This window comes from Schistocerca piceifrons, chromosome 3 (genome assembly GCF_021461385.2).
Source record: "Schistocerca piceifrons isolate TAMUIC-IGC-003096 chromosome 3, iqSchPice1.1, whole genome shotgun sequence".
Classification (NCBI taxonomy): domain Eukaryota; kingdom Metazoa; phylum Arthropoda; class Insecta; order Orthoptera; family Acrididae; genus Schistocerca; species Schistocerca piceifrons.
The window spans coordinates 561,391,259-561,415,433 of record NC_060140.1 but is presented as its reverse complement, the minus strand read 5'-3'; the positions used below and the strand labels follow the sequence as shown (position 1 = coordinate 561,415,433).

At 41.5% G+C, this 24,175-nt stretch overlaps 1 protein-coding gene across 1 annotated transcript in view; it reads right to left on the bottom strand.

The window, feature by feature from the left end:
* LOC124789664 overlaps positions 1–24,175 on the bottom strand; it is a 152,612-nt gene that overhangs the window by 94,339 nt on the left and 34,098 nt on the right. The window contains exon 2 of the mRNA XM_047257100.1: positions 11,174–11,406. Within this exon, the coding sequence (XP_047113056.1) occupies positions 11,174–11,406 (233 nt within the window). The remainder of the gene's footprint in view (positions 1–11,173; positions 11,407–24,175) is intronic.

The following is a 24,175-nucleotide window of genomic DNA, read 5'->3' as shown; positions in this document are numbered from 1 at the left end:
GAAAGCGGAGCACCGATAGTACACACATGAGTGGCACAGTCTTTTGACGTAACTCCAAGTTATGATATAGCAACACGGTGGAGGAATTCGTGCATGGAAGCTCTGAGGAAATTAATGTTGCCAGGATGCATTCTTCACCTGGCGTGATGGCACGGGGCGTAACTGGGTACACATCTCCTCTCTTTCGCAGTTCCCTCCTGCTGTCCTATATACGAACAATAAGTATAAGGTTGTCAATTGCTATTCTTCCTGAGGTTACAGTCTTACAGCCGGCCGTTGTGGCCGAGCGGTTCTAGGCGCTTCAGTCCGGAACCGCGCGACTGCTACGGTCGCAGGTTCGAATCCTGTCTCGGACATGGAGTTGTGTGATGTCCTTAGGTTGGTTAGATTTACGTAGTTCTAAGTTCTAGGGGACTGATGACCTCAGATGTTAAGTCCCATAGTGCTCAGAGCCATTTAAGCCATTTGTTGCAGTCTTACAGGCTAACAGTGCAGAGCCGTTATCACGTGCCAGGCAGAGCAGCTCTCGTCTGTGATTAACAAAGACATTGCATTCCGCACCGGCTGTCATTTTTCTCTTTTTTTTCTCTTTGAAAAGTGCCTTAGTTCAAGTGAAAGAACCTTTAAGTATTAGGCTCTTCGAGATGAACACCCAGACCGCCGTCTCCTCCGCAGTCATTCCTAGTTTCGTGCTGTGGTCTCTCTTCAGGTTATGCTTAACTAATATACCTGTAGACTGTAAAGTGTTTTTGTACCTTGTCTCTTTCTCAGAGGAATTTCTGTTTCGGTTTGATGCAACAGAAATTTGTAGCCTGTATTCTTTTTTACCTGTAAAAGACCTTTTAGCATCCGTATACATCATACTTCTATGTGATGTTAATTCCATACATTATTATGGCTTTCGTTTTGCTATCTACCAAGGCACTACTATGTAACCTAAACAGTTCACAGCCAACAGAGACAAAATAGTTTCTCTACCTGTACCACTGCTGGATGTATCTCTGATGACTTATGTGGAATGTCTTACCGCCTTCTACATGTCTGAGATCAATGGGACCCAACAGCAGATGTACAAAACAATGAGAGAAATTTTGTTTTTTAAGTTACCGATGATGTGATTGTTGAAACGTATGTCTCGTAGTGTAGTCGTTTTGTCACTAATAACCAAAACACTCAGTGGCCGGGTTCTTTCGCAGCAACTGCTTGAATTTTCAATATAAATCACCAACAACGGTGGCCGAAGGCTTGTGGTTTAAGGAATCCTCTTCGTTTTTTCTAATGGCTTGTCAACGAGGGCGATGGAGTAGACAGAGATTTGGGACACGCACTTGCTCATAGGGTGAAAAATGCCCCCAAAATAGGGAAGAGTCAAAATTTGTCTACGACATGTGCGTACAGAAGATAACGGAAACAACTGCGTTAAGGACATATACGGGGTGATCAGAAACAGTCTTAAAAGCTTGTACGGGGGCTGCAGAGTAGGTTGTGCTGAGAAATGATTGTTAGGAAAAGAATTCGATACGTTGTGCCGTTTCAGGGTTAAGTAACATTGAAATTAGCCAATCAGGCCATTGCGTGCGCAACTTCAAGCGGCTCGCCGTATACAATTAGTGCCAGTTGTTCACATAGTGAAAATAATAGTGCACGAGACTGCTCAGCCTTTGACTCGAATTCGATACACGCTTACGTTCCATTTCGAATTTTTGTATCTGTTGTTCGGTTTTAGGAAACCATACTTGAAACACGTTTGGTAACACCGTCTCTGGTAGGGCGCTTGAATTTGCGTGCTCAACGGCTTGACCGGTCAACTTCAGTGATAATTAACTCGGAAAAGGCGGAATTAATCGAAGTTTTTTCTTAACAATTATTTGTAAGGGGGCTACAGAGTAGGTTGTGCTGAGAAATTTCTCCTGATCACTCTGTATATGTGGTTGTGTTTGAAGAAAGGCCATGTTAATCTTTCCATTGGCAAAACGTTACAGATAAGTCCCCTGTTCGGATCTCCGAAACAGGACTGCCAATATGTAGGTGTCCATCAGATTGATTACCAACGAAGGAGTAACATTCTACGAGTCAGAGCACGGAATGTCAGAAGTCTAATGTGGTACAGATACTAAGAAAATCGGAAAAGGGAGATGAAAAGGATCAATCTGGACAAAGTGGCGGTCAGTGAAATTAAACACATGGAACATTAGGGTTTCTGGTCAGATGAATGCAGGGAAATGTCAACAACAGCAGATGGGGTAGAAGTCATCATGAATGCGAAATTGGGGTAGAGAACGAGTTTTGTGAACCGTCCAGTGTTAGAATTATTCTCATGTGAATGGACAGCAAACAATAGTTCAGCTATCACATCAAGATGTCCCTGTTAGCAGGTAAGCAGATAGAGGAAGTATATGAGCACTTTCAAAGGGAAATGAAACGTTAATAAAATTCAATAATTATGGGTATCTGGAGTGCAATACTAGAGGAGGAAAAAGAATATAGCCGGCCAAAGTGGCCGTGCGGTTCTAGGCACTACAGTCTGGAACCGCGAGACCGCTACGGTCGCAGGTTCGAATCCTGCCTCGGGCATGGATGTGTGTGATGTCCTTAAGTTAGTTAGGTTTAACTAGTTCTAAGTTATAGGGGACTAATGACCTCAGAAGTTGAGTCCCATAGTGCTCAGAGCCATTTGAACCATTTGAACAGAAGATAATGTTACGACAGAATGTGGGCTCGATAGGGGAAATGAAAGAGGAGGAAGACTGAGTTCTGCAGCAAATTTCAACTGGTAGTAGTGAAACCCTGACGTACTGCCTGTTAGCATTCGTCTCGGGATTTCTGACGTTTCACCAGCACCAGCGACTGGTATTGTCAAGAATTCATTCTCCGTGGTGGCATGGAATAGTTCATCTACTGCGCAAATCGTATTAGACTATGTTTTGGAGACATTGTCAAATCAAATGACATCTACTTTACACAACACAGTCGTCTGCCATTCTGAGATCAAGAAACTGCCATATAAACAGTAGCAGAAGTATAAAGACACTGTTCCAAGATTAAAATTTGGGTCTATATATTAATCCAACCTCATTAGATTTATCTGTAGAGTGTAACTGATGTTAGCGCTGCTACTCCTGTGCTATTACTTAATGTAGCTACTATATTAGAGTCTCTGTCAACGAAAGTGAAAACATCGAAAATAGCGCTCCGGCTTGGATTGCTTACTGCTAAATATTTAGCGAAATGACGTACTACTCCAATGGCAATAATTTTTTATAGGGAAAAACATACCTTCAGCTGTTTAGGGCATTCGCATTGTAAGAAAAGAGAAGGAAAGTCGATTGGCTGATTCTTTTCTAAAGGAAAGTTATGGAAATGTAAATGCTAGTAAAAATGTGATACGGTGTTATGCGAATACTTTAACTTGGCAGTTTTAGTTAGATGCGGGAATGGGGGTTGTATAAGATACTAAGATTCCGGTAGAATTAGGGTCTGAACTATCACGTCTCCCCTACACTGCCAACGTCAGCAAGCAGCTGCGCGGTAGCCGTTAATAAATACGTTGAGTACACCTTTTTACTTTGTATTGTTCATTGTTTTCTTTTCTTATTTTGAAATGAGTGCAGAGAGTAATCCCGGCCCATCACGGTGTTCGACTACAAGTTCGAGTACAACTCTCACACCAGCCGGGATGGCGATAATGTATCGTGTTTTCACAGAACATCTACATCTACGTGATTACTCTGCTATTCACAATTAAGTGCCTGGCAGAGGGTTCAGTGAACCACCTTCATGCTGTCTCTCTGCCGTTCCGCTCTCCAACGGCACGCGGAAAAAACGAACACTTAAATTTTTCTGTGCGAGCCCTGATTTCTCTTATTTTATTGAGATGATCATTTCTCGCTATGTAGGTGGATCCCAACAGTATGTTTTCGCAATAGGAGGAGAAAACTGCTGATTGAAATTTCATGAGAAGATCCCGTCGCAACGCAAAACGCCTTTGTTTTAATGATTGTCACTCCAATTTACGTATCATGTTTGTGGCAATATCTCCTCTATTTCGTGATACTATAAAACGAGCCGTCCTTCTTTGAACTTTTTAGATGTTATCCGTGTGTCCCACCTGTTGCGGATTCCACACCACCCAGCAGTACTCCAGAATAGGGCGAACAATCATGGTGTAAGCAGTCTCTTTAGTAGACCTGTTGCACCTTCTAAGTGTTCTGCCAATGAACTGCAGTCTTCTGTTTGGCCTACACACAACATTATCTGCGTGATCGTTCCAATTTAGGTTATTTATAATTGCAACACCTAAGTATTTAGTTGAATTTACAGCCTTCAGGTTTGAGTGACTTATCGCGTAATCGAAATTTAGTGGATTTCTTCTAGTACTTATGTGAATAACTTCACACTTTTCTTTTTTCGGGGTCAATTACCACTTTTCGCACAATACAGATATATTATCTAAATCGTTATGCAATTCGTTTTGGTCATCTGATGACTTTATAAGACGGTAAATGACAGCATCATCTGCAAAGAGTCTAATAGGGCAACTCAGATTGTCTCCTATGTCGTTAATTTAGATCAGGAACAATAGAGGGCCTATAACATTTCGTTGGGGAACGCCGGATATTACTTCTGTTTTACTTGATGACTTTCCGTCTGTTACTACGAATTGTGACCTTTCTGTCAGGTGATCACAAATCCAGTCGCACAACTGAGGCGATATTCCATAGGCAGATTGGGTAGAAGACGCTTGTGAGAAACGGCGTCGAAAGCCTTCTGGAAATCTACAAAAAAGGAATCAATTTGACATCCTCTGTCGATAGCACTCATTATTTCACGACTATATAGAGCTAGTTGTGTTTCACAAGAATGATGTTTTCTGAAGCCGTGCTGACTATGTGTCAATAAATCGTTTTCTTTGAGAGCGTAGAGCACTGTCAGCCCTACGAGGGGACGTGCGGGCTTGTACCCACACCGGTCTTCCCTCATCGGGCAGCCAAATTTCTCGTTTGTTTACATTGTCGGGCGATTGCCATGGTGTAGTGACCACACCAGTGTATACAAACAGCACCAGTGGACTGGTCGATGTACCAGACTGTCGGTCATTTGTCCAGGCTGCCATTTCGATACAGATGTGGCTCGCATCTCCGTCTTACGAACAAGCCCGAAACACGCTAAGCCATACGGGATAGTCAATAGCAATGGTGCTGTGTACTGTTAAGATACATAACGTTACGTTCTATGCACTCAAACATGCTGTTTTTATTACCATTAATTAGCTTTTAAAATTCCAGTAATTATAGGTTTCTGGAACGTAATACTGGAGGAGGAAACAGTGTTACGAAGGAATGTGGGCTCAAATGTTCATATGTGTGTGAATTCCTAAGGGACCAAACTGCTGAGGTAATCGGTCCTTAAACTTACACACTTCTTAAACTAACTTATGCTAAGAACAACACTCAAGCCCTAGGGGGGACTCGAACCTCCGGCGGGAGTGGCTGCGCAATCCGTGACATGGCGCCTCAAACAGCACGCCCACTTTGCGCGACAATATGGGCTCGTTAGGGGGGATGAGAGAGGAGAAAGATTGAGTTCTGCAATAAATTTCAACTAATAATAGTGAATAGCCTGAGATATTGCCTGTTAGCACTCGTCTCTGGATCTTCGGCCGAAGTTTCTTCAGTTATTTTTCCGACGTTTCGCCACCACCAGCAACTGACACTGTCAAAGATCCAACCTCGGTAGTGGTCTGGAAATAATCTGTAGACCTAGCAACATCACAGTTATATTCTTACGAGGACCGTTCACTTTGTTCTGTCTTTCTCTATATAGCAAAGGAGATATTATATTCTACTGTATGCCATCTTTACAAACTACTTGTGTCAATTTGTTTCCTTCTGGCGTATGGCATTTCACGACGTTTACCACTTATTCTCTAATAAGGTATTGTTGTTGTTTATTGCAAGACGCACGTTTCTGTTATTATAACCCTTGAGATTTATTTTATAGTATCGCTTGCATTTCTGTTTTCTTTGTCTTACAGTGGGGTTATCTGCCACTCCATGAAGCCAGTTACGGTGTATGTTTGCCCGATGAGAGGCTTATTTAATAACAGACAGGATAAGCAACCTGCAGTTAGGCTGGGAAGTTCCCACTGTGACACAGCTGCTCCTTGTACTCTGTTTCTGTACCCGTGTTAAAACTGCATGCCTGCCAGCTATTAGCTACTTAATTCTGAGGTGTTATAATAATGTAATGAAATGTAGTTGAAACTGCGTCTCATGGAGACACTCAAAATACCTTTAAGTGGAGGTTTTGAAAAATGAAGTAAAAACGTGTTAATATTCTGTATATTCAGGTAGCGTTTAGTGTAGAACTTGATATAGCGCTTTTGACGAGATTAATGAAAATAAATTAATTCAATGGCAGTGAAAAAGCAGGTTTTAAAAAAACACTACAGAATGAAAACAACGGAGTTGTATCGTAGATGCTTGGTGAAAGACATGCGAACATGTTCTTAGCAGTGGAACGAAAAAAATGTAAAAATATGGAATGACATTATAGGCAGCTTCTCGTACATCAGATCAATGCAGCAAGCAATTAGACACTAAAGTTAGTCACAATTTTAGTGAAATGCCCCCCCCCCTCCACACACACACACAAACACACACACACACACACACAGACACACACACACACACACACACACACACACACACACATACAAACACACACACGAAAAACATTCGGCAAAGTGATCATTTTTCTCTCCCACCTCTACCATCTCGGCTCTCTTAATATCCTACACTATTTCCAGGACTCGAGGATATCATCACACTCAAATATAAAATGTTGAATCTGATGACAATATGTATTGGAATATCGGCCCATATGCACAAAGCAAGATTATAGCTGTGTGAAGACCTACTGTAACGAATATATTTAATATTTCATTTCTATGATGAAGTGTTGTTTGTATGGTAAATGAACAGACAAGTTAGCAGCATTGTGAGTGCAGTCGCTACCTAGAAAAAATGAATTGCTGTTAATCTTATCAATGTTTCAAATAAACAACATTACCACACGGACTAAAACGAACTGCTGTTATTCTCAGGAACGTTACAAATATAAAAATAAGAGAAATTTGCCTAAAAACCTTTCGTCTTGATAAAATATATTAGTTGTAAACAGAAACTATCAGTGGACTTAGGTACAATAATACTCGTACAATTTTCTTGTAAAACCTTTATTCTTGATCTGAGATCGTCGCAGAGGTGTTGCATTTGGTTTTGAGAGATTTTGTTTATACTTCTTTCGTCTCCTGCCGCAGTAATTCACGAGTATTGTCGGTAACGCAGACTAGCCAAGACCCTATACCCTTCGACATGTTTAATGGGGTACGTTGGTCCTCTTATTTAGAGAAGACGGCGTTTTGAATAAAGCGAAAAATGTGTACGTGTTCATTGCTCTGCCGAGAGATGACAACTTTCTTGGCGTTGTGCAAGCGAGAAGAATGTACAGCACGATGTGCTGGAGGTACCCTGCATTGTGCAACAAACGTCACAGGTGTTGTAGGGTACGGCCTTCCAAACCATGTTGCACATCATATTACACCGAGTCGATCCTGTAACACTTCTGTTGAGCTTTTCTTATCAGTTCTAAATCGGTGTCAGTTGGGAGACTGGTATCTTGTTCTGTCGATATGATGTTACCAAACGAGAGAAGAAGCAATGTCGGGCTCGTCAGGACAGCTAACTACAGCTCATCGAGAAGGGGAGTTAAAGTACAGAACTGTGTGTCATTGAGCCTTAACTTTGAACTTTAAACTTGTTACCATCGCAGCAATGAATATCAGAAGATGCTCTCGTCTGTAGAGTGACGCTACTAGGAAATTAAGTCATACGGGGGGCTGTGACTGTTTATCTGTACATTAAAATGTCTACAGTTCTTATACTCAATGTATTGTCCTGTATACTATAAGGTTCATTGCGAGCAGATCTGCCTGAGACCTGTGAGCGTTACAACTCGACTTTGGTTCCGTAGGGGTAACCCTGAGGCCGGCGTTTTCAACTGCAACTTGAATGCTCTGCAGAGCCATTGAATGATGTTTCGAGACTTTGGCTCAAATATTCATTTGTCGCTCAATGCATTCTCTACGATCCCTTGGAGTATGTTTTTATTTCATCCTGTCGCTTTAAGTGACTTATAGAGACAAAATAAATTTTACCTATTCTAGAACATTCAAAACTTTTCTATTTATAAATGACAAAAGAGTCAGTGTTAAAGCTGTGGCATGTGATGAAAATGATTTCCAAATATGGTAATGGATAACATTAGCTCTTTGCGTACAGAAATAAAATGGCACTTAGTTGAAAAAAAAAAGACCTCCGTGAAATGCAGTTAACTATGACGGTTTCAATAACTATATTAGTCCTTACTACTACCCTGACCACCTTGTGAGGTTTATATCAAAGATACATGAAGTATGTTCTTACCACTATCTTAAGCGCTTTATGAGGTTTATGTCGATGATATACAAAGTGTGAACTTGTAATTAGTATTGCAGTGCAGTCCATGGAATAGTGGTAATTAGTTTTATTCCAAATAAGCTGCTTTTAAGCTGGCTAATGACATATTATTCTAACAAATTTCATCATGTGGATAAAATGTTGATCAGTCTTCCTAAGACGGAACATTAAAAGTCTGCTGTGCTTGAAGGGGGACAAAACTCGTTGAAACATTGTTTGACGCAAGTGACAAGAAGATTTCATCAATGAAATTCAGCGATAAAGGCTGTATTCCCATGTATAATTCAAGACGTCCTTACGGATCAGTGTGCGTGTTCTGTAGAACGTGTCGAAGTGGCTTAACGGTTAAGGCTATGGATTCCAATTCAAGAGGGTTGAGATCCAATTGTCCGATCAGTTGCCCTTGTTCGGCGTTTTTGTAGTTTCCTTATTTGTCTCAAGTGAAAGCTGTGGTTGTTCATTCATTTTACTGGGCCACTGGCACTTTGTTCACATTAAAAGTTTTCATCTTATACAACTACAAAGCGGAATGAAAATTCCGCAAACAATCGCGAGCAGGTTAATTATTCCGAGAAAAAACAGCAAGCAGCCACTGTTAAAAATGTTATTTATATATATATATATATATATATATATATATATATATATATATATATATATATATAAAGAAAGAGAACGAGTACCGCCATTACCGGCCTCGAATTGACAGCCTCTTGAGAGGGTTGTTCGCGTTTAAAATTACCTATAGCTGAGGAAGTATATGGGATACTAGCTGATTTCGTTATGTCGCAAGTTTCTTGCGGTGGTGGTTCAATTGAAAAATCCTGTGTCTGTTTAAGGAACTGTTGAGCGCGTTGAAAGTAGTTCATCTTTCTACGAACAATAAGCAAGGCTGCACACATTTTCGAACTTTAAAGTTTAAAATAGGATGGAGCACCACATGGCTGTTTACATACGCAGAAAGTGACTTACAAAGACAAAACAGAGCGAAAGCAGGTACCTTTCGTAGCAAATGTGAGGTGATCAATGCTACGCGTTAGTGCCAATTAAAAAAGAAAAGGACGCTGGCCAACGAAAGCCTGGAAACGCACCAACCGTCAATATGAAATAGACGAGATAGCTAAATTTTGTCCTGATTTACATTTTCTGCTGTCTTCATAATTCGATTCACGCCAATGCTGCGATTTGACCGGTTCACATCCACATCTTTGCCCTACAGAAAGAAGTTCTTCCACGACTGTAATGATATCGTCACTGACAAGACACGAAGTACAGTCCCGATATTCTTTGGTTACTAAAGTGTGGTGCACAGAGGCCATGTTACACGGCATAGATGTCAATAAAAATGCGAGAGCCCTGGCATCGGACGCGCAGCTGAAGTTCACGATGGTGGAGGTAGACGAAAACGTGGAAGAAGTGCATCCTGCTTGCAAGCGGAGTGCCGTTCAGGTAATTGCTCTTGTCCTGTATAGGATGAATAAATGGAATACGTCTGCCGTCATCTATTGCCAGCGAACAACAGAAGCTGTTCAGTCTTGAGCATCTAACGGTTAATCCACGGAATACCTAAGGGGGCGCCTATTTATCGGTTCACTTTCTGCCTCTAAATTCTGCCAAAATGGTGTTCCAAGTGCTCCAAAGATATAAGGGTGCCTGCATGATATCCCTCCACACCTTTCCAACCGGAAGTCACATAATACTGAACACACAGGGGACAGTTATTGAACTATATGAAATAAAATCGTAATGGCTTCTGAACAGTTTGCGTTAGGAAGTTAAACTGCACGGCTGGCCGCGGGCCTGGTGGGAATTAGTATGGTTTGGTTTAGTGATGAAGTCCATTTTTATTGGGATGGGTTGGTCAATATGTAAAACGGGCGCATCTGGGACACTGAGAACCGGTATTTTGCGATCGAGAAGTCTCTTCACCCTCAACAGGTGACTGTGTGATGTGCAGTGTCCAGTCACTGAATAATTGGTGTGATATTCCTTGATGAGACGGTGACACAGCGGTTAGCAATAACCGCAAACCATTGCTGATCTGAAGACGAGGTCATCGACAGCATAGGAGTTCCGACACTTCAGCGGGTCATGCAGACTTCCGTTATTTGTCTGCGCCACATCATCGCCAATGATGGCAGATATATCGAACATGTCATAACCTAAATCCGAATATCTGTAGTGACGCTTACATGTTGAATAAAGGTAGTGCAACCCGTAGTTTGTAACTAATTTACGTTTTTTTTCACGTAAACCAACAATTGTCAGCCTGTATTTAGTATTCCACCGACCGGAATGAGCGCTCCAACGAATATTTGTGAGTTGCCCTTGTGGTTGTCAATGAATATTAGCCGTCGTGGTTCAAGATCGTTCCCCTAAGCTTTCGCTTTCTCAAATGGTCCATGTCACGACACGTCGCCAACGTTCACAGAGAGAGAGAGAGCATTATATGCTGTTTACTCATCAGTGTCTGCAAGTGACTTAATAACTGGAAGCACAAGCAGTGCCAAAGTAAGTGGTTATTAACTTATCAGCTATGAAATAAATACGTGATAATGCAAATGTAAGCAAGCAATACAGTTACCAATAAGTACTTCTGCATTAGGCTCAAATAAATGAAGGAGAACGGCAAAAAGAGGAAGGTCGGGTCTCACCTGGTGGTGATGGTGGTGGTACTTGGAGGCGTGCAGGCCGTGGTAGTAGGCGCAGAACTTGAAGAGGCCGGCGAAGGCGGGGAAGAGGAAGAGCAGCACCTTGAGGAAGAGCTTCTTGGCGGCGCCGGCGCCCAGCAGCGCGGGCAGCAGGAACATCAGCTTCACCTTGATCATCTTGATCACCATCAGCAGCGCGAAGAAGCTCATCATCAGCTTCTTCTTGAAATACTTGTCTGGAAGGCAAGAGGGTGCCGGTCACGCGGATAGCTCGCTCAGTGTGCATTATTGAATTTCAGTTTTAGGTAGTTGTGCATATTTCTTTCACTTTCAGCTAATCTAAACTAGTCATAAGAACCGATACTATACTCGTGCTTGGTCGCAGCCCCTCAGTGCACAGACACACAGCGAAGAAGACGGCGCAGACGTTCAACTTACTACTTACAAGGGAACCTCCCCACCGCACCCCCCTCAGATTTAGTTATAAGTTGGCACAGTGGATAGGCCTTGAAAAACTGAACACAGATCAATCGAGAAAACAGGAAGAAGATGTGTGGAACTATGAAAAAAATAAGCAAAATATACAAACCGAGTAGTCCATGTGCAAGATAGGCACATCAAGGACAGTGTGAGCTTAGGAGCGCGGTGGTACCGTGGTTAGCGTCAGCAGCTGCGGAACGACAGGTCCTTGATTTAAGTCTTCCATCGAACGAAAAGTTTAATTTTTTTTATTTTCAGACACTTATTACCTGCCCGTCCGTCCGTCCGATGCGATCACTTTTTTGGGAGTGATTATCACATCCACGAGAAAACCTAAATCGGGCAAGGTAGGAGAATCTTTTTATCCATTCGCCAAGTGTACAAGTTAGGAGGGTCGACAACGTATTCCTGTCATGTGACGCACATGCCGTCACCAGTGTCGTATAGAATATATCAGACGTGTTTTCCTGTGGAGAAATCGGTTGACCTATGACCTTGCGATCAAATGTTTTCGGTTCCCACTGGAGAGGCACGTCCTTTCGTCTACTAATCGCACGGTTTTGCGGTGCGGTCGCAAAACACAGACATTAAACTTATTACAGTGAACAGAGAAATCAATGAACGAACGGACAGATTATAACTTTGCAAAAATAAAAAAAAGGAGGAAAGACTTGAACCAAGGACCTCTCGATCCGCAGCTGCTCACGCTAACCACGGGACCACCGCGCTCCTAAGCTCACACTCTCCTTGATGTGCGTATCTTGCACATGCATTACTCAGTTTGTATATTTTGCATATTTTTTTCATAGTTCCACACAACTTCTTCCTGTTTTCTCGATTGATCCGTGTTCAGTTTTTCAAGGCCTATCCACTGTGCCAACTTATAACTAAATCTGAGGGGAGTGCGATGGGGAGGTTCCCTTGTTAGCAACTATAGCTGATCATTAACCTCATTCACTATCTTAAGATGTGAAGCAATGACCTATCTTTTTTCTGTAATATACCTTCATTGTTATTACATAAATAAACTACTTATAATTGAAGTTTTCTGTGATCTGCAGAGTAAATTTATGTATACTTCCTGTTTCATTTCTGTATTGCCTACATATACCGCGCGAAAATACTACCGAAGGTCTCTTGAAGCCCGTAAAAGTCTTCATAGGCTTCACAGCAAAAATTAGTAATAAGTCCCTCTTTGAATTTTGGGGAGTGTGGATTGATGACTTTTGTGCACTGAATACAAGAATATTTCGTATGCTGTTACCATTTTCAACATCCTGTCTCTCCGAAATCGGATTTTCTGCGTTGGCTGCTTACAAGACGAGATACAGATCGCAGATAAACAGAAAAAGAAATCAGTGTGTGTTTCTAATACTGAAGCTACCTCCGAAAAACTTTTCTCTGCAAGCCAGGCACAAGGGAGTCACTAATAATTACAAAATTTGTTTCTAACTTAGTGTTAAATCGTTAATTATTAAATGCATGGTGCAGTACTGATACAGTCCTAATTATAAGTGCATTATATCAGTGTAAAGGTGAATTCTGATTTTGTATAAAGTCAGAATGTATTATGATTTATTTTTCTTTTAAAAAACTGATCAACTTTTGAATTCACATTTTCTTCTTTCGTTAAGCTCGCACACGCCCGATATGCTCGCGCGAGTCATTTAGTATTATCGCACTCCGCCCCCCCCCTCCCCTCCCCGTCTTCCACCCTAATCAGCACACGTAACCGTTTGAGAATCGCTGCTATACGGTGACCGTGTCTGGTGTGTGGAACTAACATGGAAATATTCAAACTTCTTCCAACATCAGTACACCGAATTTTCGAATCGACTCGGTTGCCGTCCCAAGCACTCACTTTTAGGATAATCTCGGGTCAAGAGAATAGAACTCCCTGGATTACCATTCGACATAACCGACTAGCTGTATCTAATGACGACGAGCATTAGTCCAATAAAAACTTATTCTCTGTATCCAGAGTAGCGACTTCTGTGCTTAGTTCTACCTGTGTGTCGAAACGGACGACGGGGTATCGTGTCACGTCCCCATTAACTAGGCTAACAGAAGCCTCGAAAAATGTATCTGGGAACTTCGTATTTAAAGAATAGTCATGAAGGAGTGTGACAAATAATATATTTCTGCAACTGAAATACTCTGGCGTAAATACACGAGAAATGTTAAGACCCATACAAATTCCTCTCTCATAATGTGAAATAAAATTTATCAGTTAAAAGGCCTAATAAAATATCTCGGTACGTAAAACCAAAAACGCATTACAACCAATACGCCGCCCACTTTTTAACTGCAAATCTGAAATGTTCTTTCAGCCATTTAATTAGCTGGCAAGTCCTACCCAGCAGACCACGATTTTTTCAAAGCGCTGCATGGGAAAGAAAAAAGAATGTTATATGAAAACATAACAACCTCTGGTAATGGTTTGTATAGAAATTTACGTCGCGATCGGTTATATTCATCATTCATGTCACGGTATGCCGTACATTCATTGAAATGTTAAACGACTTCATGATGTTGAAAGCGCCTAATTATATTTCTATATATATTTGTACGAAGTTTCTTAGTGAATGAAGCATATCTGAAAATGACAACTACTTCCCGAAACCGGCAACGTGAATATTTTTAACGTATGTAAGCAATCGTGACGTAATAAATTATTACAGAAAGATTGAAAAGGTCACAGACTTCTTTTAGTAATGTATTATTGATTTTTTTTAAAAAAAGTAAAAATAGCATCGAACAGCACAAAGTGGAAAAAGTAATTTAAACATTTTACACTGTCACAATTCCTGATAAGATCACATCTTTTATTTGATTTCGCTATAGATGCAGTGTAAGAAATGTCAAACAGATGAAACAAAAGCCGCAATTAGTTTGATGAAACTGTTTTTCTGCAGAACTTCAAGTAAATGCGCCCACTGCTTGGAGAAATCTATCCACAATGCTGTGCTCTGTTCAGACAGACATGAATGTCACCAACACGTTCCACAACCATCACTCTGTTATAGTCGTCGGTGAAGAGATGATTGTTGCGGAAGGATGACTAATGGAGAAATACCAGTGAATGCTGTATGTTCTCACAGAAGAAACCCAAAGTTTACCTACACCTGCAAGTCACGTTATTCTGAATGTATGAAGAAAAATAAGAAAACTGTGTTCTCTGTAGGTATTACATATCTCATCGGTGGAGCAATCGGTATATTCTTATACCTTCCGTAAAAAAGGGCAAGAAAAAGAAAAAAAAGGAAAAAGAAATGTTGCATATCATAAGTTCAGTTCTGTGCTATAGATGTCAGAGTGGAGCTACATGACTAAGGCGTTTCAGCGTGTTATGTTTGAGTCACACATTACAACCCTAGCAATACCAACGCATTTTCCACAGCGTGCATTACCAAGAGAAGACTGAGGGGGTTGCTTATGTCCAACCCACAGAGAGTTTAAAAACAGCATTGTTTATTAATTGTTGTAAACTAATACTAACAACATACAATTTAAGGAGGTGCTGATGTACAAGTAAGGTCCAGAGCATAAAAATATCGTGCAGCACACTCTCAGCAACATCAAGGCGCTTTCAATAACACGTATTCTCAACTTATTTTGACCACCATAAAAAATTTAAAATGCTGATTTCGTAATTTGTTGTTGACTTCTAGTCACAATATTCTCAACTTATTTTGACCACCATAAAAAATTTAAAATGCTGATTTCGTAATTTGTTGTTGACTTCTAGTCACAATATACATTTTACAGAGATAGTGACGAGTAAGTCAGGTCCTGAACCTGAAGATACTGAGTATGACATTCCCTGGGGAAAGCGACTTCTACTACAAAGACTTATATTTTTGGGTAAAGTTTAACAGAAAAATGTAAAATGTTTTCGGGATCTGGTAAAAGAATTCACTAAAAAAAATACGTATTTTTTTTTAAACTTGAAAACATGAAAAACCTGAGTTGAATACAATATTTTAAAAATGTTGGTATAAAGTACACCTCCTCCGATGGTCTTAATATTGCGATGAATAAGCGTCTTTGACAAATAATGAAAACGTCTTCGGTCCCAGGTTCCCCTAGAACTTAGAACTTCTTAAACCTAACTAACCTAAGGACATCACACACATCCATGCCCGAGGCAGGATTCGAACCTGCGACCGTAGCAGTCGCGCGGTTCCGGACTGAAAGCGCCACCGTGGCCGGCTCCACATAGGAGGAGATGGCAAATTGTAATAAAACCTTACCGAATTTATAAAGTGTTTTTAACTCCTACCTGGATACACATTGACGAGCAGTAGATAGGAATTCGTCGAATTAGTGTCTTGCAAGCAACTTCCTTCGTGTATCAACTTAATTTGCTTAAGATTTGCTAAAGCATTTTACCTACAACCATGTAGCTAATCCTATTTAGGTTACTATGAATGAATACTCTCACATATTGTAATTTTGGTACTTTTGCCAGTGCTTTACATCCTTAACTATAATCGAACAGTAACAGGTCTGACTTTCGAAACGATGTCGCCTGAGAAATTTGTGACCATTGTACTACATTGTCCAGCCCCATGAACGTGACCCCGTGTCAAAAGCATGAATGAAAGGCCTGAATGACCACCTTCTGCAGCGCGCGCCGCAGGAAGAGAGGCAACGAGGTTCTGGAAGGTACGGACACGGATGTAGAGCCATGCCGACTCCAGTGCCGCTGCCAGCTGCGCCAGGTTTCTCTGTTTGATGACCAATGGCGCGAACAGTCCGATCGATGTGGTCACATAGATTTTCGATTGGGTTTAAATCCGACGAGTTTCGTGGACAGGGGAGTACAGTAATCTCATACTGGTGCGCTACGAATCAAGCACGTACCCTGCAAACTTTGTGGCACCTCGTGATGTGCTGCAGGTAGAATCCATCGTGCTGAGGAAAAGCAAATTGCATGTGGGGGTGGACATGGTCCCAAAGGATAGACGCGTATTAGTGTTGATCCACCGTGCCTTCCAAAATGAAGGTATTGCCCAGGGAATGCTCTGCGACCTGGAGCTTTCAGGCGATTTTGAAGGGCATTTCACGCCGTACACACCAACAGCCATCTGATTGATGGAGTATAAAACGCGATTCACCTGAAATTAAGTCTGTTTCTACGTAAGACATATTTACATATGTTGATAGTCAACAATCAGTCTCTGCACCAAGAGTCCATCTATACTCTGAATAACTTTCCTCATTTTTTTTTGAGGAGCAAACACTGTTGTCTTTTGTAAAACTTTTGCCAGCCCGTGTGGCCGAGCGGTTCTAGGCGCTTCAGTCTGAAACCGCGAGACCGCTACGGTCGCAGGTTCGAATCCCGCTTCAGGCATGAATGTGTGTGCTGTCCTTAGGTTAGTTAGGTTTAAGTAGTTCTAAGTTCTAGGGGACTGATGACCTCAGCTGTTAAGTCCCGTAGTGCTCAGAGCCATTTGAACCATTTTTTTAAACTTTTCCTCCTTGACATCTATGACGATGGTACAAAACCCATCGTTATCCGCGTAATACATGCCCTAAGAAAACGTATACATTCTGAAACGTATTTCAAGTGATTCATTAGTATCTTTCTGCTAATGGTTGTTAAATGAAAATTACAAGATACGAGGAAAGACTTATTCGTCTAGTGAATGTGAATGACGAAATCCGAGTCATAAGACATGTGACAGATTGTCATTACTTCCAGCTGTACAACATATTTACAATAATCGAATAAAGTTTCATCGTGAGAACTTATATTTGCATTGAAGAGCCAAAGAAATTGGTACACCTGTCTAATATCGTGCAGGGCTCAAGCGAGAACGCAGAAGTGCCGCGACACGGCGTGGCATGGACTCGAGTAATGCCTGAAGTAGTGCTGGAGGGAATTGACACCATGAACCCTGCAGGGCTGTCCATAAATCCGTAAGAGTAGAGGTGGGAAGGGGGGGGGGGGGCGGAGATCTCCTTTGAACAGCGCGTTGCAAGGCATCCCAGATAAGCTCAATAATGTTCATGTCTGGGCAGTTTGACGGCCAGCGGAAGTGTTTAAACTCAGAAGAGTGTTGCTAGACCCACTCTGGAGCTGTTCTGGGGGTGTGGGGGGGGGGGGGGGGTCATATGAATAGATGCAGGTGATCAGACAGGATGCTTACGTATGTGTCACCTGTCAGAGTTGTATCTAGACATAGCAGGGGTCCCCATCACTGCAACTGCATATGCCCCACACCATTACAGAGCCTGCACCAGCTTGAACAGTCCACCACTGACATTCAGGCTCCATGGATTCATGAGGTTGTCTCCATACCCGTCCATCCGTTAGATGCAATTTAAAATGAGACTCGTCCGACCAGACAACACGTTTCCCTCCAACAATATGTGTCGTGCGGTCATGAAGGATACACGAGTGGGCATTCGGCTCCCAAAGCCTATATCGATGATGTTTCGTTGAATGGTTCCCATGCTGACACTTGTTGATGGCCCAGAATTGAAATTTGCAGTAATTTGCAGAACCGTTGCACTTCTGTCACGCTGAACGATTCTCTTCAGTCGTCGTTGGTCCCAATCTTGCCGGATCTTTTCCAGGAGCAGCGATGTAGGAGATTTGATGTTTTACCGGATTCCTGATATTCACGGTACACTCGTGAAATGGTCGTACGGGAAAGTCCCTGCTTAATCGCTACATCAGAGATGTTGTGTACCATCGCTCGTATGCCGACTATAACACCACTTTCAAACTCACTTAAATCTTGATAACCTGCCATTGTAGCAGCAGTAACCTATCTAACAAGTGCGCCAGAAACTTGTTGTTGCCGGCCACAACGCCGTATTCTGCCTGTTTACATATCTCTGTGTTTCAATACGCATGCCTATACCAGTTGCTTTGGCGCTTCAGTGTACATTATACACGATATTAATAATTGAGGAAATTATAGCTGTCATTTTGGCGAGCATTTGTAACAGGGGAAAGTAACGGATACTCTTGTGTGTTAATAATGTTAGTATACCCCGTGGTAAGTGTGGTATCAACGGGAAATCAGGTCCTGTAGAGCGGGATTTCCCGTGTCTCGACCCACTGAGAAAGCGGCGCAAACCTCTCCACGCCTGTCGACGATCTGCGCGTCCTTCCGTGACTGCAGCCGGCCTCTCACGGCCTGCCGCACCGCCAGTTCCGCAACGCCGAGCACACAACACACCCGGCACGGAGGCACCAGGAGCTAGTCACACCAGTCGCGTCAGATAGCTTGTTACTTGTTCACGTACACAGTAACGTAGCATTATCGGAGACAATTTACAACTGTTAAAATTAGATAGCATTAGCCCATAAATATCAATGTAATATAGCAACTACTACTTACTCATATTGGATCTATCTCTCACATACCACGGGTGCTAAAAACATGAGTCTTATTTCTTGCAGTTTGCAGTACAGTTAAAAACCAGAAAAAATCCTATAAAAATACTTTAGCATTCAGTGCTCCAGGCTATCTTCGTGTTGAGGTTCATTACTCTTTTCCTGATTGCTAATGTTTCTATTCGTTTAATTTTTCCGCTATGATACTGTTGTCAGACGTAACAATTACAACAGTGCACCATATCAGTCATTCTGTTAGTATCGTTTTGACTCTATACAGGCTTCAGAATAAGAGCATTTGATTCAGAATGAATTTCACTCTGCAGCGGGAATATCGGCTGATTTGAAACTTCCTGCCAGATTCTAACTATGTGTCTTGCTGGGATTCACAACTGGGACCTTTACCTTCGCGAGAAAGTGTTTTGCCGACTGCGTTATCAAAGTAGAACCCACCCCTCCCCTCCCCATATCCTCTCCCCTCACAGCTTAACTTCCACTACTACCTGGTCTCTTACCTTTCAAACTTCACAGAAGTTTCCTGCGTGCCTCGCTGGACAAGGATGCCTGCGAAAAGCAAACGCCTCAGGACCGGATTCCTCTCAGGCACAGAGTTCAATCTGTCAGTAAGTTTCATGATAATTTTAAGCGTAAAGCGTTCCACAGCCGAATGTTACGATTGACAATGGTTGTCGCACTTGCTGTCATTACTTGTAATAGAATATTCTTTAGTATTTTTCACTTCCGGACAATTTCAGGCCTTGTAGCAATATTTAAGTATACCGGTGCAACGTGTAAAACGAAAACATTATGGCTACAGTACAAACTGACGTTCGCCATACATTTTTAAAGTGTAATTGGGTGATAATAAATATTATAATTGCAAGTGTGATGTTATGTCACATTAAAAATGGCGAAGCAGTAGGCCTCGTCATTTTTCGTTCCGAAATACGTCATTACGCAAACTAGCCACATTTCGTATGAAAATGAGAGTCAGTCTGATGTGCAAATCAACTACATTTCAAATCAAATCCAACCGAAATCGAAGAGAATGCCGAAAATCACGTTTGTTTTCTATTGAAATACTGTAATAATACGTGCCACGGCCGGGACTTGAACCGGGGAGTCCTACTTTATAGCCCGATGTGCTAAACACAACAAATTTCAGTTCATTGCTTCAACAACAAAAGTAGTTTCGTAGCTGATTTATTCTTTTTCGGTATTTCAGTATCCCAATTGCTTGTTCGTTGCTTACTCCTGACGATTGTCTTTCACTTCTGCCTATTCTTTGTCATTACCTGTAGCATTGTTGGCAGGATCCTTCAACTATCTCGGGATTTTGACGATCTAACACGCCAGTTGGACAGAATTTGATAAGATATCCATCAGGAGGACACCAACAACCCTATCAATCAATGTCAAACCGAATAAACGCTTGAATCAGAAACACAGGTAGCCCTACGCATTATTGAGTTGCTTAATTTATGAAGCTTTTTTACTTAAACCTATAGTCCAGTTTTTTTCAGAAACTGTAATTATTTGTTTCTCTGTACACGTACATCACATTTACCGATTTCTGTCCCATTCGGATAATTCCATTGCAGGGGATTTTTCTTTCCTTTCCTTCTTTTTTTTCATCTACATCTACATCTACGTGATTACCCTGCAATTCAAAATAAAGTGCCTGGCAGAGGGAACCACCTTCAAGCTGTCTCTCTACCGTTCCACTCTCGAAAGGCACGCGGGAAAAACGAGCACTTAAATTTTTCTGTGCGTGTCCTGATTTCTCATATTTTATCGTGATGATCATTTCTCCCTATGTAGGTGTGTGCCAACAAAATGTTTTCGCAATAGGAGGAGAAAACTGGTGATTGAAATTTCTTGAGAAGATCCCGTCGCAACGAAAAACGCCTTTGTTTTAGTGATTGCCACTCCAATTCACATATCATGTCTGTGACACTATCTCCCCTATTTCGCGACACACCGCACAGCAGTACTCCAGAATAGGGCGGACAAGCGTGGTGTAAGCAGCCTCTTTAGTAGACCTGTTGCACCTTTTAAGTGTTCTGCCAATGATTTGCAGTCTTTGGTTTGCTCCACCCACAATGATATCTATGTGATCGTTCCAATTTAGATTATTTGTAATTGTAATCCCTAAGTATTTAGTTGAATTTGCAGCCTTCAGATTTGTATGACTTATCGCGTAATTGAAATTTAGCGGATTTCTTTTTGTACTCATGTCAATAACTTCACACTTTCCCTTACTCAGGATCAATTGCCACTTTTCGCACCATACAGATATCTTATCTAAACCATCTTGAAATTCGTTTTGATCATCTGATGACTTTACAAGACGGTAAATGACAGCACCATCTGCAAACAATCTAAGACGGCTACTCAGATTGTCTCCTATGTTGTTAATATAGATCAAGAACAATAGAGGGCCTATAACACTTCCTTGGGGAACGCCGGATATTTCTTCTGTTTTACTCGATGACTTCCCATCTATTACTACGAACTGTGACCTTTCTGACAGGAGATCATGAATCCAGTCGCACAACTGAGGTGATATTCTGTATTCACGCAGTTTGGTTAGAAGACGCTTTTGAGGAACGGTGTCGAAAGCCTTCTGGAAATCTAAAAATATGAATCAATTTGACATCCCCTGTCGATAGCACGTATTACTTCATGATTATAAAGAGCTAGTTATGTTCACAAGAACGATATTTTCTGAAACAGTGCTGACTATATGTCCATAAATCATTTTCTTCGAGGTACTTCATAATGTTCGAATACAGTATATGTTCCAAAACCCTACTGAAAATCGACGTTAGTGATATAGGCCTGTAATTCAGCGGATTACTCCTACTTCCCTTTTTGGCTATTGGTGTGACTTGAGCAATTTTCCAGTCATTAGGTACGGATCTTTCTGTAAGCGAGTGGTTGTATATAACTGCTAAATATGGAGCTATTTTATCAGCATACTCTGAGAGGAACCTGACTGGTATACAATATGGACCGGAGGCTCTGCCTTTATTAAGTGATTTAAGCTGCTTCGTTACTCCGAGACTACACTTTTTATCTTAAAGTGTACAATTTGCCCTGGAACAGCACAGTATTTTTGTGTAATCTGAATTACAGGACGAGAGAAATATAAGTTATCTTATTTACATCTGTCGACATGTTCTATAATCCCTTGTTAGAACCTTTAACCTAAACCCTGGTGTGGCGTTACTGTGAACGGTTTCGCTACAGTTCGCCGTCGCTGGACTGCATACTATCCTCTGAGGGTGGATGGAACACTTTCACAGTGTGATACAGCGTGACCCGTAGACAGCGCTTGGGTCTATTGTTGCGATAAGCGGCTTTTCACAGGTATAGGAAGTCTAAAAGTGTAGCACAGCGTTCTGTAATCTACGACACGTCTTCAGACGGAGCGAGAAAAAGTGGGTGTAGTTGCATGTGATTTGTCTTCGTTTCTGCTGCAACGATTTGATTTGCGGTGTCCACCGACACAGATTTTAATTCTATGAGTCTTTCAAGGGGAATACTTCAATGACCTTTGAGATGCTCTTGTCTGGCTTCATTAGCGAATAGTTTACAAATTGCAAGAGACATTCGCTGATTTTGTTTTGTTTCCAAGGAAAACCACGAGGAGGCAGTCTCATTTCGTCCCCCATTAAATTTATCTTCAGCAATTGCAAGTTAGCCAATGAGTATGACGTGCATTAATCTGCTGTTCGATATTTATTTAATTTCCAATAGGTGTACGTTTTCTTCTTTGCTGTAATATCTGTGTAGGCCACACAAGTCAGAAATGATCTTATGTTGCCGTCAGTTTGGAAGATTTTTAAAGCATTTGCAATACTCTCGTCAGTTTAGATTCGAGGCCGTGGTACTGAGCGTTTCCCGGAGATATTTTGCTAATCAGTATAAATGTCGATGAACCTTTGATATTACCGTTGTTATCCTTCATCTTTAGCCTTCTGAGACACTGTTAGTACAACGGAGCTTTCCACTGTTATTTCAAATATCTCTTGGCATCTCCTCGGTATTTAGCCACTGCTACAGAAATAGTCGTGGAAATCCTGAAGCTTTTGGTCTTCAGATGTGCTCTCCTGAACAGACAGACAATCATCATCCTATATTTCCAGGGTTCCTCATAAGCAGGAACAAGGCCACAACACTGAGCTATTTTCCGCAAACATTGATTAAAATGAAAATTGTACCCCAGTTTCAAACATGTAGCTGATAGGACGGTAGCAGTTTTGAAGTCAGTCATGTGACACGCAGGGTTCCATCCATGCACGTTTTAATACTTTTTTTTCAAAAAAAGACGCTCGTCGATCTTTGTTCGGTAAAAAAACATACACAAGTGGAATAATGTTTGTTTCCTACCAAGAAGTAAGATATGCGTGAAGTTTAAACAACTTTCCAAATTGTTTGTTCGAACTCTTGACCGTTCCGTCCACAAAGAACGAGTATGATGAACACGATTTCCTATTTTCGCTGGCAGACACCAATATTCCCTCATCCTGTCTCCTTTCCTCATCTGCAAATAAAAATTTGTTTCCATCATTCAGCAGTAATTTACGTTCTTGAAAGAATATTCTTACAGAACTGGTCGGGTCTTGCGTAGGTCCCATGTACTTTCTCCTAATGCGAAGCAGCTACTTTTCCGCACTTCTCTGCAATGGTATTGATATTTGCTAAGTCATAGTCTCGATTGAAGAGCTGCTCTGCTACTTCAGCATAAACTTATAAAATTATAATATATGTTTTTACTGCACGCTCTTTCAAGCTTTCTAAATGTTTCCACACTTCTTTAGCTGCTTCATCTGCAATACAGACGTGGCTGGTTTCGTCCAAAACTGTGTTACTATTAGTGGATATTTTTTCTTTATATCGGTTCTTAATAGTGTTTACACAACGCCATTAAATAAATTACACCTTCTTTTACGGTGTAGTGCATTATACGCTGATGCCTGTTATTAATGGATAAAGGCTTCCCTTAAGCGGTGTCAGTGAACTCCATCTTCACAGCACTTAGAACACAGAACACTACTTGTTAGTCACAAATCAACTGCAGTACTGTACTCCGGGAGAAAGCCGCGCTTCAGAGCCATCTATTAATGAACTACTGTGCGGACAAGGTTCTTGGTGCAGGATGTGAC